The sequence below is a fragment of the Bos javanicus genome, chromosome 17 (genome assembly GCF_032452875.1).
Source record: "Bos javanicus breed banteng chromosome 17, ARS-OSU_banteng_1.0, whole genome shotgun sequence".
In the NCBI taxonomy this organism is placed as follows: Eukaryota; Metazoa; Chordata; class Mammalia; order Artiodactyla; family Bovidae; genus Bos; species Bos javanicus.
Window position 1 is genome coordinate 19,080,793 of NC_083884.1, and position 14,607 is coordinate 19,095,399.

General features: G+C 35.7%; 1 protein-coding gene across 10 annotated transcripts in view; it reads left to right on the forward strand.

Moving 5' to 3' along the window:
- The window catches only part of ELF2 (E74 like ETS transcription factor 2), a 99,189-nt gene that overhangs the window by 39,749 nt on the left and 44,833 nt on the right, over window positions 1–14,607 (forward strand). For 8 of the 10 annotated variants that reach the window (XM_061384158.1, XM_061384163.1, XM_061384162.1 and 5 more), the window contains one exon: window positions 7,563–7,728. In XM_061384158.1, coding sequence (XP_061240142.1) covers window positions 7,563–7,728 — 166 coding nt within the window. Of the gene's footprint in view, window positions 1–7,562; window positions 7,729–14,607 lie in introns of those variants that run through there. The other 2 variants (XM_061384172.1, XM_061384171.1) reach the window with 1 other exon arrangement.

Below are 14,607 nucleotides of genomic sequence, written 5' to 3' on the forward strand. Positions count from 1 at the left end.
TTCAGCGCTCAGCTTTCTTTGTAGTCCAACTCTCATATCCATACATGACTACTGGAAGAACCATAGCTTTGACTAGACGGAGCTTTGTTGGCAAAGTAATGCCTCTGCTTTTTAATATGGTGTCTAGGTCGGAGAAGGCAATGGCACCCCACTCCAGTACTTTTGCCTGGAGAATCCCATGGACGGAGGAGCCTGGTGGGGTTCAATCCACGGGGTCGCTGGAGTCGGGCATGACTGAGCGACTTCACTTTCACTTTTCACTTTCATGCATTGGAAAGGGAAATGGCAGCCCACTCCAGTGTTCTTGCCTGGAGAATCCCAGGGACAGGAAGCCTGGTGGGCTGCCGTCTGTGGGGTTGCACAGAGTCAGACATGACTAAAGCGACGCAGCAGCAGTAGCAGCTAGGTTGGTCATAGCTTTTCTTCCAAAGAGCAAGTCTTTTTTAATTTCATGGCTGCAATCACCATCTGCAGTGATTCTGGAGCCCCCCCAAAAAAAGTTTGTCACTGTTTCCATTGTTTCCCTATCTATTTGTCATGAAGTGATGGGACCAGATGCCATGATTTTAGTTTTTTGAATGTTTTGTTTTTAGCCAGCTTTTTCACTCTCCTCTTTCACTTTCATGAAGAGGCTTAGTTCCTCTTTGCTTTCTGCCATGAGGGTGTTGTCATCTGCATATCTGAGGTTATTGATATTTCTCCTGGCAATCTTGACTCCAGCTTGTGCTTCATCCAGCCTGGCATTTCGCATGATGTACTCTGCACATAAGTTAGATAAGCAGGGTGACAATATACAGCCTTGACGTACTCCTTTCCCAGTCTGGAGCCAGTCTGTTGTTCCATGTCTGGTTCTAACTGCTGCTTCTTGACCTGCATACAGATTTCTCAGGAGGCAGGTAAAGTGGTCTGATATTCCATCTCTTTGAGAATTTTCCACAGTTTATTGTGATCCACACAGTCAAAGGCTTTGGCATAGTCAATAAAGCAGAAGTAGATATTTTTCTGGAACTCTCTTGCTTTTTCTATGATCCAGTGGCTGTTGGCAATTTGATATCTGGTTCCTTTGTATTTTCTAAATCCAGCTTGAACATGTGGAATTTCTTGGTTCATGTACTGTTGAAGCCTGACTTGAAGAATTTTGAGCATTACTTTGCTAGTGTGTGAGATGAGTGCAATAATGTGGTAGTTTGAGCATTCTTTGGCATTGCCTTTTTTTAAGATTGGAATGAAAACTGACCTTTTCCAGTCCTGTGGCCACTGCTGAGTTTTCCAAATCTGCTGGCATATGACGGTAGCACTTTAACAGCATTATCTTTTAGGATTTGAAATAGCTCAGCTGGGAATTCAATCACCTCCACTAGCTTTGTTCGTGGTGATGCTTCCTAAGGCCCTCTTGATTTCTCATTCCAGGATGTCTGGGTCTAAGTGAGTGATCACATGATGGTGGTTATCTGGGTCATGAAGATTTTTTTTGTGTAGTTCTTTGTATTCTTGCCATGTCTTCTTAATTTCTTCTGCTTCTGTTAGGTCCATACCATTTCTGTCCTTTATTGTGCTCATCTTTGCATGGAATGTTCCCTTGGTATCTCTCATTTTCTTAAGAGATCTCTAGTCTTTTTGTTATGCTGTTTTCCTCTATTTCTTTGCATTGATCACAGAGGAAAGCTTTCTTATCTCTCCTTGCTCTCCTTGAGAGAAATTAAACACCTGAATAAATGGAAAAATGTAACATAGCTGTGGATCAGAAGATTTATGGTTTAAGAACAGAGTTGGAGGGCTTACATACCTGATTTAAAGACTTACTGTTAAGATCCAGTAATTGAGATAGTGTGGTGTTGGTATACTGACAGACCTGTGAATCAGTGGAACATCGCATAGTCCCGTATAAGACTGACTGATTTTCAGTAATGGTGCTAATGTAATTCAGTGGAGAAAGGATAGTCATTTTAACAGATGAGGTGGAACAACTAATCCCTATGCAAATAAATGAACTACAGTCCTTTCTTGCATCATACACAATGACTAAATGTTTTTATAATTAAATGTTTAAATAGTGTAAATGGAGAAAAATGAGGAAATTTTCTCAGCCTTGAAACAGGCAGTAATTCCTTAGATTGATAATAAAACACATGAACCTTAAAAGAAAAAAAATGATAAAGTTCATTTAAATGAAAAGCTTCTATTCCTTAAAAATATCCCATTAATAAAATGAAAGGGCAGGAATTCCCTGGTGGTCCCTTGGTTAGGACTTCAGGCTTCCACTGCAGGGGGCTCAGGTTCTATCCCTGGTATGGAACTAAGATCCTGCATGCTGTGTGGTGAGGGGGAAGGAGGGAAAGGTAAACCAAGGATTGGAAAGGAGTTACAATACATAACCTGTATTCAGACCATATAAAAGGACTTATATTCAGATGATATATAATAATAAGTTGGAGATAATCCATTAAAATTAGAAGATTTGAGCAGATAAATACATGAATGGTTAATGAGCACACTTTTAAAATGCCCAATATTATTAGCTATCAGGGAAACACAAAGTGAAAACACAAGGAAATACTACTACATACTTAGAGAATGGTGAAAATTGTAGAGCGTGTTTGGAGAGGAACTGGAAATGAACCTTTCATACATTACTGCTAAGTCACGTCAGTCGTGTCCGACTCTGTGCAACCCCATAGTCGGCAGCCCACCAGGCTCCCCCGTCCCTGGGATTCTCCAGGCAAGAACACTGGAGTGGGTTGCCGTTTCCTTCTCCAGTGCATGAAAGTGAAAAGTGAAAGTGAAGTCACTCAGTCGTGTCCGACTCTCAGCGACCCCATGGACTGAGGCGTACCAGGCTCCTCCGTCCATGGGAGTTTCCAGGCAAGAGTACTGGAGTGGGTCGCCAGTTACTAGTGGGAATGTAAAACAGTGTGACCACTTTGCAGAATAATTTGACAGTCCTTTTAAAACTAGATGTACAATTACCGTATGATCTGGTAATTTGATGTGTAGGTAAATATGGAATGGAGAGGGAGGGAGGGGAACAGCAAGACATTAATAGGAGTATTGCTGCTATTTAGTCACTAAGTTGTGTCCAACTCTTTGTGACTCCATGGACTGTAGCCTGCCAAGCTTCTCTGTCCATGGGATTTTCCAGGCAAGATTACTGGAATGGGCTACCGTGCACTTCTCCAGGGGATTGTTCCTGACCCAGAGACTGAGCCTGTGCCTCCTGCTTGGCAGACAGATTCTTTACCACTGCGCCACCTGGGAAGCCCCAGTAGGAGGGTTACAGTCTTGCGTAGAGAGATCTGTCAGTACAGTGGGAGTCTCAGCAATGAAAAGAAATGATCTACTGAACATGCAATGACAAGTATAAATCTTAACATTATGCTAACTTAAAGAACTCAAATGCAAAAGAGCAAAACTGTTGACTCCATATATATGAAATTTTAGGAAAAGAAAATTTATAGAGATAGAAAATTGGTGATTAACCACGTGGGTGGATGTGTAGATGGGGGAGTAGATGGTGGTATGGTGGTGATTGTGAGAGTTTGACTGGTATGAGGGGTGCAAGGGAGCCTCCTAGGGTGATAGAAGTATTCTGTTTCTTGATGGTGATGATCGTTACAGGGATTTCTACATTTATAGAAATCCATAAAACTGTACACTTAAAATGGTTGCATTGTATTTGCATAAAAATACATTGGTAAAGTTGATTAAAACTAAATAATTTATTTTATTAGTTGAGATATATTATCCTGCAAGTTTTATATTACCAAAATGGTATTTCTTTTTAAATTACCCCTATAAGTTTTAATATATATATATTTTTTGGTAATTGTTATTTTTCCTTTGTTTTTTCAGTTCTCTTTTTTTGTCATTGTTATATTTAAACAGGAAAAAAAGTATTTTGATTTTTCTTATACAGGATTATTGTAAAAAACGAATTCAGAATACACTGAGAAAATGAAAATTCTGTTTATGTGTTCACCTTTCTTACAGTGTTATTAGTAGTTAGAGGTATATTCTTCAGATTTTTTAATACATATGTAAAACAAGTATGTTTATAAATAGAATCATACAGTAGTACTGTTCTGTTAATCGTTTCCCTCTGATTTATTTATATCATTCTTTTAACCCAACTACAAGTCCTTAAAGTGACAGTTTAGTTTATATGAGGTATTGTTGAGGAGGATACAGTAATTGACTCTTAATATTAAAAATGGGCTCTTGCTCTTAGTCATCTTACTGTCTTGTCAAGGTGTTGGATATGTAAGCAGGTAATTATAATACAGGATCATGTGCAGTGGTGATAATAGGGAAACAACTTTTTCTAGAAGTATTTGGTATGGAAAAATTGATTCAGATTAGAGGATTGTAGAAGACTCTGTGGAGCTGTGCCTTGAGTGGATAAAAAGGGTTTGGACAGATAATGGAAGCAAAAAATCATGAAAGTTTCACTTTTGGAAACAGTAGACACTGTCTCACAGTTCTGCAGTCTAGGAGTTTGAAAACAAGGTTGGCAGAGTTGATTCTTTCTGAGGGCTGTGAGAGAGAATGTCTCCCATGCCTCTTTGTTAGCTTTTGGCAGCTTCGGGTGTTCCTTGCCTTGGATATGGTCTCTCTGTGTCCGACTCTTTGCAGCCCCAGGTAGTGCAGCCCACCAGGCTCCTCCACCCATGGGATTCTCTACGCAAGAATATAGGAGTGGGTAGCCATTCCTTTCTTAAGGGGACCTTCCTGACCCAGGGATTGAACCCAGGTTTCCTGCATTGTAGGCAAGTTCTTTACCATCTGAGCCATCAGGGAAGCCCATGCTTCTCATTAATCACTATTATTTAACTGGATGGTGCTGTTGGCAGGCTGTGATTATAAAGCTGGTCAAGAAGCATGATCAGCATGAAGATTCAACTATCACTATATCCAATTGGTGAAAAAGAATTTTTTTCTAATGTTAGTAAGTTGGACACATTTCTTGCCATATACACAGTAAGAAATTCAAGGTTAATATTCAATATGTACTTTCTTTTTAAAAATTCACCATATCTTTCTTTTGTAATTTATTTAAAAAATTTGTGCAATATTTTATACAAAGTGAAGAGTATATAAGATATTATGTGTCAATCTAAGAATAACAAAAAGAGGACATATTATCTATCATTCAGGTTAAAAAAATAGAAATTATTGATATTTTAGAACATTAAGTGTGCTGCACCTCCTGTCCCCATACCTGTTCCCTGAGGTGCCATGATCCTGACTTAATGTGTTAACAGTCTTTTACTTTTCTTTATAGTTTTATTCTCTCTGGATATCTCCTAGACAACATATTATTCACTTTGAGAAAATGCATAGTGTACTTAGCTTTAGAGTTAGGAAGGGACAGCATTACTATAGTTAATAAAAGCTTCTGGGAGATAGGCTAACTAGTCTGACTTTGGATTCACTGAGCTTCCAGAGATTCTACTCAGGTAATCCTTAAGCAGTGTGTTGAGTTAGTTTTGGAAACATAAGGCCATCTTGATCAGACATATGGCAGTGCTAGGGTATGAGCTTGGTATTGCAGCCTTCTTCAATAGGTATATGGTCATATGGAAAGAGTGCTATTGTGCTGTTGTTTATTTTTGGTTTTTGAGCTCTTTGTGGTCTTCCAAAACTTAGGAGTAGATTACATAAAGCAGAATACATCTGGGAGGTTCTCAGCTGATCCAGGTAGCAAGGGAAGGTGGGGTGAGTAAATATAGCAAGATAAGCCAAATATAAATAAAAATCTGGAATAGGCTTATGGGCATCCTGTCCTTAGGACCAGTGTCAGTGGTCATCTTGGTGATGACAGTTTATCCTGCTGTCTCAGGAGTTACTTTGCTGCAACTGAACTAGTTGCCCTTCAGATCCAGTGCACAGCTGGTGTCCTGGAACCTCTCCTCACAGTCCGATCCTCCTAAACATTGGTATTTCCTCTCTCCCATATTAGACCTTCTATATTCTAGGTTATCGTCTTTATTAAACGTTTACTTTTTTAGTGGAATACACTCTCCAGTTTCTTCTTGAGAAAAGATGCATGGAAGGTAAACATTTTGAGATCTTTTATGTCTGAGAAAATATCTTTACTTTTTCATAAGATTGGGTGAAGAATTCTAGATTGGAAATAATTTTCCTTTATAATTTTGAAGAAATGGTTCCATTGTCATCCATCTTCCTTCCAGTATGACTGTGAAGAAGACTGAAGTCTGAGTTCTGATTCTTTGTATATGACCTGTATTTTCTTTCAAGAATCTTATAGAATCCTCTTTTTGTTCCTTAATTGTGATATTTCACAGTGGTGTGCCTCAGTGTAGGTCTTATTCTTTATTTGTTTATACTTAACAGTTGGTAGATGTTTTTAAATGGTCGCCTCATATCCTTCCACGCTATGAAAATTTCTGAAATTTTTTTCTTTCTTTCAGCTTTTTTCTTCCCTTGTTTCTTTTTCTGAAACTCCTGTTACTCAGGAGCTTGGTATTGATCATTGGTCATCCTGGATTGATCCTTTAGTAGTGTTCCCATTCTCTCCTCTTTTTTCTCTGGTTCCTGGGAGACTGCCTCAGTGTTGTCTTCCATGCCTCATTTTAGCTGTTGTGTTTTTAATTTCTCAGAACTCTTTATTTTTTAATGTTCTTTATTAATTTGTATTTTGTTCCTGCTTTTTGGATATATCTTCTCTTATTTCTGTGAAGAATATAAATTTATAAATGTATATGTAAGTAAATGGTATGTTTTGTGTTAGAGGCTTTTGCTTGGATGACTAGTAATACTTGGCTGTCTGCTCATGGTTAAAAGTGGAGGACTAAGAAGCTGATTGGGGAACTCTACTTTGGGTACAGAATTGATACTAGTAAATGTGCCTATGTACCTCAAAGATGCTCTTGTTTTTCTCTCTCCAGAAAGTAACTCTCCAATCTTCTGCTGAGGTGGGGAAGGGCCGGTTGCCTAGCATCATGGAGGAGGGAGCAGGTCTAGGAATAAAAGTGCTTTTCAAACAACTTTAATGGAATCTTCCTTGTTTTAACCCCCCTCTTCTTTCTCCACCACCTGCTGCTCCTCTATTTCCAGAAGTAATTGGTATTGCCTTCTGTGGATTCTCCAGTGTAAAGTGTGTTGTGTCTCATTTATTTTTTGCTGCCAGGCTATGATTTGGCTTTCCTCGGTCTGCTAAACCACTTATTAATATTCATCCATTCACTATCAGTCTTTCAAGATTTTGTTGCTCTTATCTCTTCTTATGAGTTTATGTCTAAAAGTCTTTTATTGCATTTTAGTGGGCTTTCATGAGAGAGTGAAGTTATATGCATGTTTTTAATTTGCCATCTTAATCCTAAAGCCCTGACTATTTAAAATGTTTAACATATGTCTCACCTTTTGAGACTTGAAAAGATTATTAAAATGAGTCCTTTTCATCCTTGCTTTGGTTTTTACATTCATATTTATGATACATGAAACTCATTTGAACTCCTTGAGACTATATGAACTCAAGGATTTATAAATGAATTCAGAATTTGTGAATAAAGAGGCTGATTGTTTTTTTAAATTTGCTCTTGTAGGAAAGTGGAAAGGTTTCTGAATATCCAGCAGTGATTGTGGAGCCAGTTCCAAGTGCCAGATTAGAGCAGGGCTATGCAGCCCAGGTTCTGGTTTATGATGATGAGACTTATATGATGCAAGATGTGGCAGAAGAACAAGAAGTTGAGACGGAGAATGTGGAAACAGGTAGACATCTCATAAAATGTTCATTATTTTTAACTTTCTCATTTTGTAAGTGTCAACATAATTATTGCCAATTGAATAATATACTGAAAAAATCTCTTTTTTAATGCTATTTAGTATAGCTTGGAAACGAGTGAAACATTTCTTAAGAGAGTTTATATATGAAGTTCTACATAATAATTCTTTGAGGTACAACAATCTCATATCATTGACTTCTAAAGAAAAATTACAGACCGATAATAATAGAACTATTTTTGTCATTTTTTTTCTGGGAGTGGCAATATTGACTAGTTGTTATTTATTTGTAGACATCAGTAGACCAGTATATGATTTTTCTTAATTAAAAAAATAAAGTATCCTCATTCCATAGCAGAGTAGAGTTTCTTTTAACCAGTAGCATTAGAGCAGTATCATTTCTTCTTCTCTAGCTCAAAAGTGTCTTTGTAGTAGTGTATCAAATTTCTCTTTACTTTTTGGTCTTCTTAGAAATTTTGGTATTTCAATGCCTGTGGTGAGATAACTGTATGTTTAGTTGGGCATTGGTATGTATAATTCTTGGAGAAACCTTTTCATTTTTTGCCATTGACCCTAAAGAAAAAAGGATTTTTTTACCAGAAAGATTATAGTGACAGTTTTATAAAATAAACATTAAAATTTTTCTTTATTAGTTAATAGGAAAAGAAATCCTTGTATTTGGTTTACAATCCTAATAAAAATTTCTAGTACTTTGGATAAATTTCTTTAAATGTAGCAGAATCTCATGATTAAAAATTTTTATTTGATGTCTTTCTGCTTGTTGAGGCCCAGTTGTATTCCCTAGGACTATTAGCTTCCTCCAGCTTAAATCTGTTCTTCCTCCACAGTTTTATTTTTTGTTGAGCTGAGGGATTGAAACTTACCTTGCTCTTTGGAGGTACAGTGATGACAGCCGTGCCGGCAAACCCTGTGTACAGTGGTAATCAAGTCATTTTATTAAAACAGATAGCTAAACATTCATAAAGACTTCGTGGCTATAGTGTGGAGTGATACTTGATTTACAGTGCAAGTGGCAGGAAGATACTTTTTTTTTTTTGAGAGTTTGGAGAGTTTTCCAGTCTGAAGCTACAAGTTTAGTGGCGGAGATGAATTTTCCTCTTGAGGAAAAGAAGAGCACTTATAAAAAGTATTATGCAGGATGATATTTTGAAGTAGATATTGTAACTGATTTTACTACAGGGGCATAACTAAGTAGAACTAATGGAACAGAAAAATGTGATCGTTTAAGTTGAATAAAAAAGAATAGAACCGATTGAAATTTCTGGAAAATGTTTTGATCAAAAAAAATAAGAAAAACTATGATTTTGGTAGTAAATTGTAAACTTGGAAAAATGAAAATTACAATGCCAAATTTATATCAGTAGAAATTTAAATTCACATTAAAACACCAGAGCCTGTTTACCAGATCTTACTGGTTATACAGTTAATGGTCAACAGTTCATTAATTTAAATTAATATGGCAAAAAGAATCCAAATAGGAAGTGAATATAATCCATTTAAGAGATTTTATTTTCTTCTTGAACTCTCTGAGGGGTAATGATATAATTTGCATTACAGAGATAAAAGTGATTATTTAGGGACTTCTCTGGTGATCCGGTGGCTAAGTTTCTGTGCTCCCAGTGCAGGGGGCCCAGGTTCGATCCCTGGCCAGGGAACTAGATCCCACATACTGCAACTAAGACCCAGTGCGGTCAAATAAAAATAATTGAAAAAAAAAAAAGTGATTATTTATAATATTGAAAAAGAGGATATACAAAGTCTGGATAAAAGAACAATTACTTTAATGGCATTATGAAAGTAGGTTTTGAATACTTGATAATATTTTTTAGATTTATTTTTCTTCAACACTAAAAGGAAATTTTAATAAATATACTGAAACAGACTAAAAGTACTGAAAAGTTCATCTTACATTTTGTTTTTAATTCCATTCTGTCTCATGGATTTTAAAAGTCATTTTACTTCTGAAATCCATATTACTTCTAAAAATATAGAAGAGGATAGTGTAGCTATTCTTGGCTCTCTTTACAGAACAACACTCTAAGATATAACATTCAGATATAACTTTTTTTAAAAGCAAGGCCAAATTCAGAATGAAAACTACTTGCTCATACATCTATAATCAGAACACTCATATTTATTCATCATAAGGCATGCAGAACTTGGAGACTACAATATACTAATTTATTTAAAAATGCTCTGGCTCATAGTAACTTAATAAGAGTGTTAATATACATAGATTAGTTTAAAATCAGTTAATTGAGCTGGATTATGTTTTTTCTTAAAGACTAAAATGTGTTTTTACATGAGTTAAAATCTAAATAAATTTTAATTTTCCTGATATCTAGAACCTACACAGATGAATAAAGGTTGTTATGACTTACTGTAATATATGTTTCCTTTTAGTGGATTTGGATCAGGTTCATTTCTTGTGGTGATAATAAATATTTCATTTAAATCTCAGATATATGTAGGTTTTGGAGAAGAAAAATAATTGGGAAGGAAAGGAAAGGAATATTTATAAGATGGCTACAGCAGTTTCTGTTTGGTGAATTGGTAGAAATGAGATCTGTATAGAAAAGAGTACCTTTTGCACATCTGGGAAACACTTCTTGGAATGATCCTACATTATCATTTAGATTACATTAGTCTACAAATGTTCATAATTGTGTTTATTGGTCTGTTATATCAGTTCTCTGCATGTTTTCATTGAAGTTTTTCTTCTTTTATTCCTGTATACCCATACATACATGTCTGTATGAGACGCAATATTCATAGTGTCATCTAGGCAGGAGTACTAAAATCATATAATGATGTACATTTAGCTGTTTTCATTATTTTGTGTATAAAATGATTCCTTATTTTGTTAGTGATAACTATAGGCTGTCTTGCTTCACATTTTTTATAGACTGAATATCTACATTTCCCTCACATTGCTTGTGTGTAATAGTAATCTTCTCTTAAGTTATATAGAGAAAACCCAAATATATTTGAAACTTTAAAAAAGCAGACATATTCATCTAAACCTATAAGTTGCTTTTTGGTGATAACTAAAGTTTAATAATCATAAGGACCTTTGGAGGAATAGTAACAAAGTATGGATGAAGGGTGGTCTCGACTCTGGCAGACTGAAATACCTGTGCCGGTGGCTACAGACTCCAGCAGTTTTAGGAGGCTGCTGGAGAGACTAATGTGTTGAGTTGGGGGTGGAGAGGCATCTCTTAGATTCCCTACTAAGATGCGGAAACTCAGTTTTTATATTCACTCTTTAAAAATTTGTGTATATATATAAATAATATAAATTTTAAAAGGTTGTTACAGATTACCATGTAAAAAGTAAGAAGTTTATACCAATACAATCAATAATAAGTTTTCCTAGAAAACTTTTTTAAGACTTGCCTGAAAAGATCGAGCTGTTTAGCATCTGCTTCTTCATTTTGTACCTTAACATAAACTATATTTACCCTCCACTTCAATTTATGAAAACATATTAGTAAATATTTTGTGTTTGTTATGTGCCAGGGCACTGTGTTCAACATGTTTGTTTCCCACAGGGAGGTAGTGATTTATATTTTGTGGAGATAAGATACATATATTATTAAAAAGATAAACCAATATAAAATCAATTGAGGACTATTTATAAATTCAAAGAAATGTTCAGAAGAGGAAAGTTCGATTACAGGATTAGGGAATGTTTTAGAGAAAGTAAAGGAGGAAGACAAATGATAGGATTTGGATGAGGTAGGCGAATGGCATGAAGAATGAGGGAAATAGAGTTAACAAATGGGTGGAATGTAGAAATTCAAGATACGTTTAGGAGATACTGAATAAATAAGATATTAATAGGTTCCATTAAGAATTGTGACTAGTTTGTAATTTGAACTTAAGTTAATAATTAAGCATATAAGAAACAGCAAGATTTGGAGGGTTTTGAGTAGATAATCATAGATGCTTAGTAGTAGATACAGGATGAATTGTAAAGATGAAGCAGAAAGACTAGCTGTTGTAGTATGAGGCAGGGATGGCTTGAGAAGTACTGAGACAGGGTAGAAGCAATAGGGGGCTTCTCAGGTGGCACTAATGGTAAAGAATCCACCTGCCAGTGTGGGAGACTAAGAGACTTGGGTTCAGTTCCTGGTTCAGGAAGATCCCCTTGAGGAGAAAGGGCACTGTACTCCGATATTCTTGCTGAGAGAATCCCATGGACTGCAGAGAGCTGGACACGACTGAGTGTCCAAGCCCATGCACAGAAGCAGTAGGAACAGAAGGGGCTTATATAAGCAATACTACGTAAGATCTAGTAAGACTTGGCATGATGGATTATGGAAAGAAACAGTTAAGATATTTCTCAGTTTTTTTTAACCTTAAAAATGATGAAAGTATCATAAAGGAGTTTGGGGAAAGCAGATAAGTTTGACAATAAGCATGTTGATTTTGATTTGAAGCAGGGCATCTGAGGGGATATATTTAGGTATTTAAAAAGACATGTAAGTGTATGGTCAGTGTCCCATCACAAAAGAGAGGGCATATTCAAATTAGGATAATTTAAAGAATGTTTTAATAAATGGATAGTTACAAATATGTCAGCGATTGTAGAGTGACCATAAGTGATAGCGTGGTACTCCTGAGCTAGCAATAATAGAGTTATTTCTTTCCTTTGGCCCAAGGGCCAGAGGGAAGGGTTACTGGAACCCAAAAGAATAGAGCCCTGGAGAGAGGGTTACCTGGAGAGAATCTGGAACCTTTGGTCAAAGGAGATAGCTGACTTGAGGGCAGTGCCACATAGAAGGAGCCCAGGGAAGTCAGCCTCCTGGGACAGAAAACAGGGTGGAGGGTAGGGAATAGATCCATAGAACAAATGAAAGACTTATCTGGTACAACTGAAGCTTAGTACAGAAAGGTCAAAGAGAGACTAATTGGAGAATCATCCTCATTGAAGCCACAGAAATAAATGAAAGCTCCAAGGGGAGAGGAGTTTGAAAGATTTCCTCAGGGCAAGATTTTAAATTCTAAATTTGTCATTCTGTGATCGAGAACAAAGGACACAGAATTAAGAAATTAACCTTAAGGAATGTGTACATTTTGAAGTTGTGAACAAGAGCCAGAGAGTAGTCAAATATGATATAAAATCCTGGGTGACTGATCTTGAGCTTAATTTTTTTTCTTTTAAGCCTTTTAAGTAGCTCTCTTTAATAGGAAAAGGAAGAATATTGATTGGGTTAGTTAGTCTTGGTTTCAGGTTTCCGCTTATCACTTACTCGACAATAATTAACCTTTTCAGAGTCTATCTTACTGTCGTAAGATAGGAGTTCAAGGTTGTGAAGATTATATAAAATAAACCTATAAAACACAGTGCTTGTGATGGAAGTACTCCATAAGTGTTCCTTAACTTCATTAACACCTCTCTTTGTGCCTTCAGATATGGAGAAGGCCTTTTATACATTGAAACATACATTTGTTTAATACTTCTCTACTTCTCTGTTGTAGTACTTATCTTTCCTTTCACTTTGACTTTTTAAAAAGACAAATGTTTTATACCATAAGTCTGTACTTTTTCTTTCTTGTTCCTTCCTTAACTTACTGTGCTCTGGTATCTACATTTATCATTCTCCTGAAGTTCTTTTGTTTATCAGATTTCCAAGTCCACTCCTCTACCAAATTCATTGACCCACAGAATCATCCAGAAGTAGAGCCTTTTAAATCTGGCTTTCTTTTCTACAGAAGCGCTATACTCTAACTGTTTCCTTTCTGCCCTCTGCGTAGCTGTGCTATTTATGCTTTTGAGCTTTTGCTCAAATATAGTTTTCTATCAAGAATGTGAAGTATTATTCATACCTTCAGGCCCATCTACATGAAACTGCCCACACTGCCTCTCCTGATCTTCTGTTAGACCATCTGGATGTAGGCACTTGATCATTTACTTTCTTATACTATTCTTGTGTGTATACTCCTTTTGTTTTCAAAGTAAGCATACAAGCCCCTTGAATACAGGGCCCATACTTTAATTCTATTTATTTTATTTGAATATAATATATAATATAGTGTTTAACACATAACTGTTAGGAAATATAGACTGAAGTAAATTGAGTTTTGACTTAGAATTGCAGTATAATCAAGAATCATGTATGTAAAATCTTAAATGTGTTTTCTTTTTTATATAAGCTAAAAAAAGCTATTGGATACTGTTGGGTTATTTAAAGTATAAAAAGGTACTCATCCAAAACATAACTATTGTCATCCAAAATATATCAAAGCCATAATGTTGTCATACTTAGATTACCTTTATCTTAAAAATCACAGTAAGTTTTATTCATTCTTGCTTATACCTAAATTTGACTTTTTATTTTTGTCTATAAAAGCAATACATGCTCACTGGAAAAACTGGAAAAGTATTGCAAAGAATAAACAAACAGTGAAAATCACCCGTAATCTTACCAGTGAGGGGACGGTAACTACCACTTTTCTAAATTCCCTGCTGATCTTTTTTTAATGTATGTTTTAAGCATAATTAGCATCATGTTATATAATGCACATAGATTTATTTATTAATCTTTACTAACAAACATTGACTGAAAGGGATCTGATAGCTTCCTACTACTCTCTTCTGATCATTGGGAACAGGACTTTGGTTTCTAACCAGGTATCAAAATATAAAAGGTTGGTCTTACTAGCTAAAGTAATTGTCAAGAGAACTCAGAAAGCTTTTTTTTATGATCAACAAAATTGTGTCTAGAGATTAGCTGGAAAGATAGATGAATGATAAGAATTTTTATATACTTCAACAAGAAAGTAGTGCTTTTTTTTAAAAAATAAATGAAAGATTAGCTTTTTTGAAATGGAGTTTTAAAA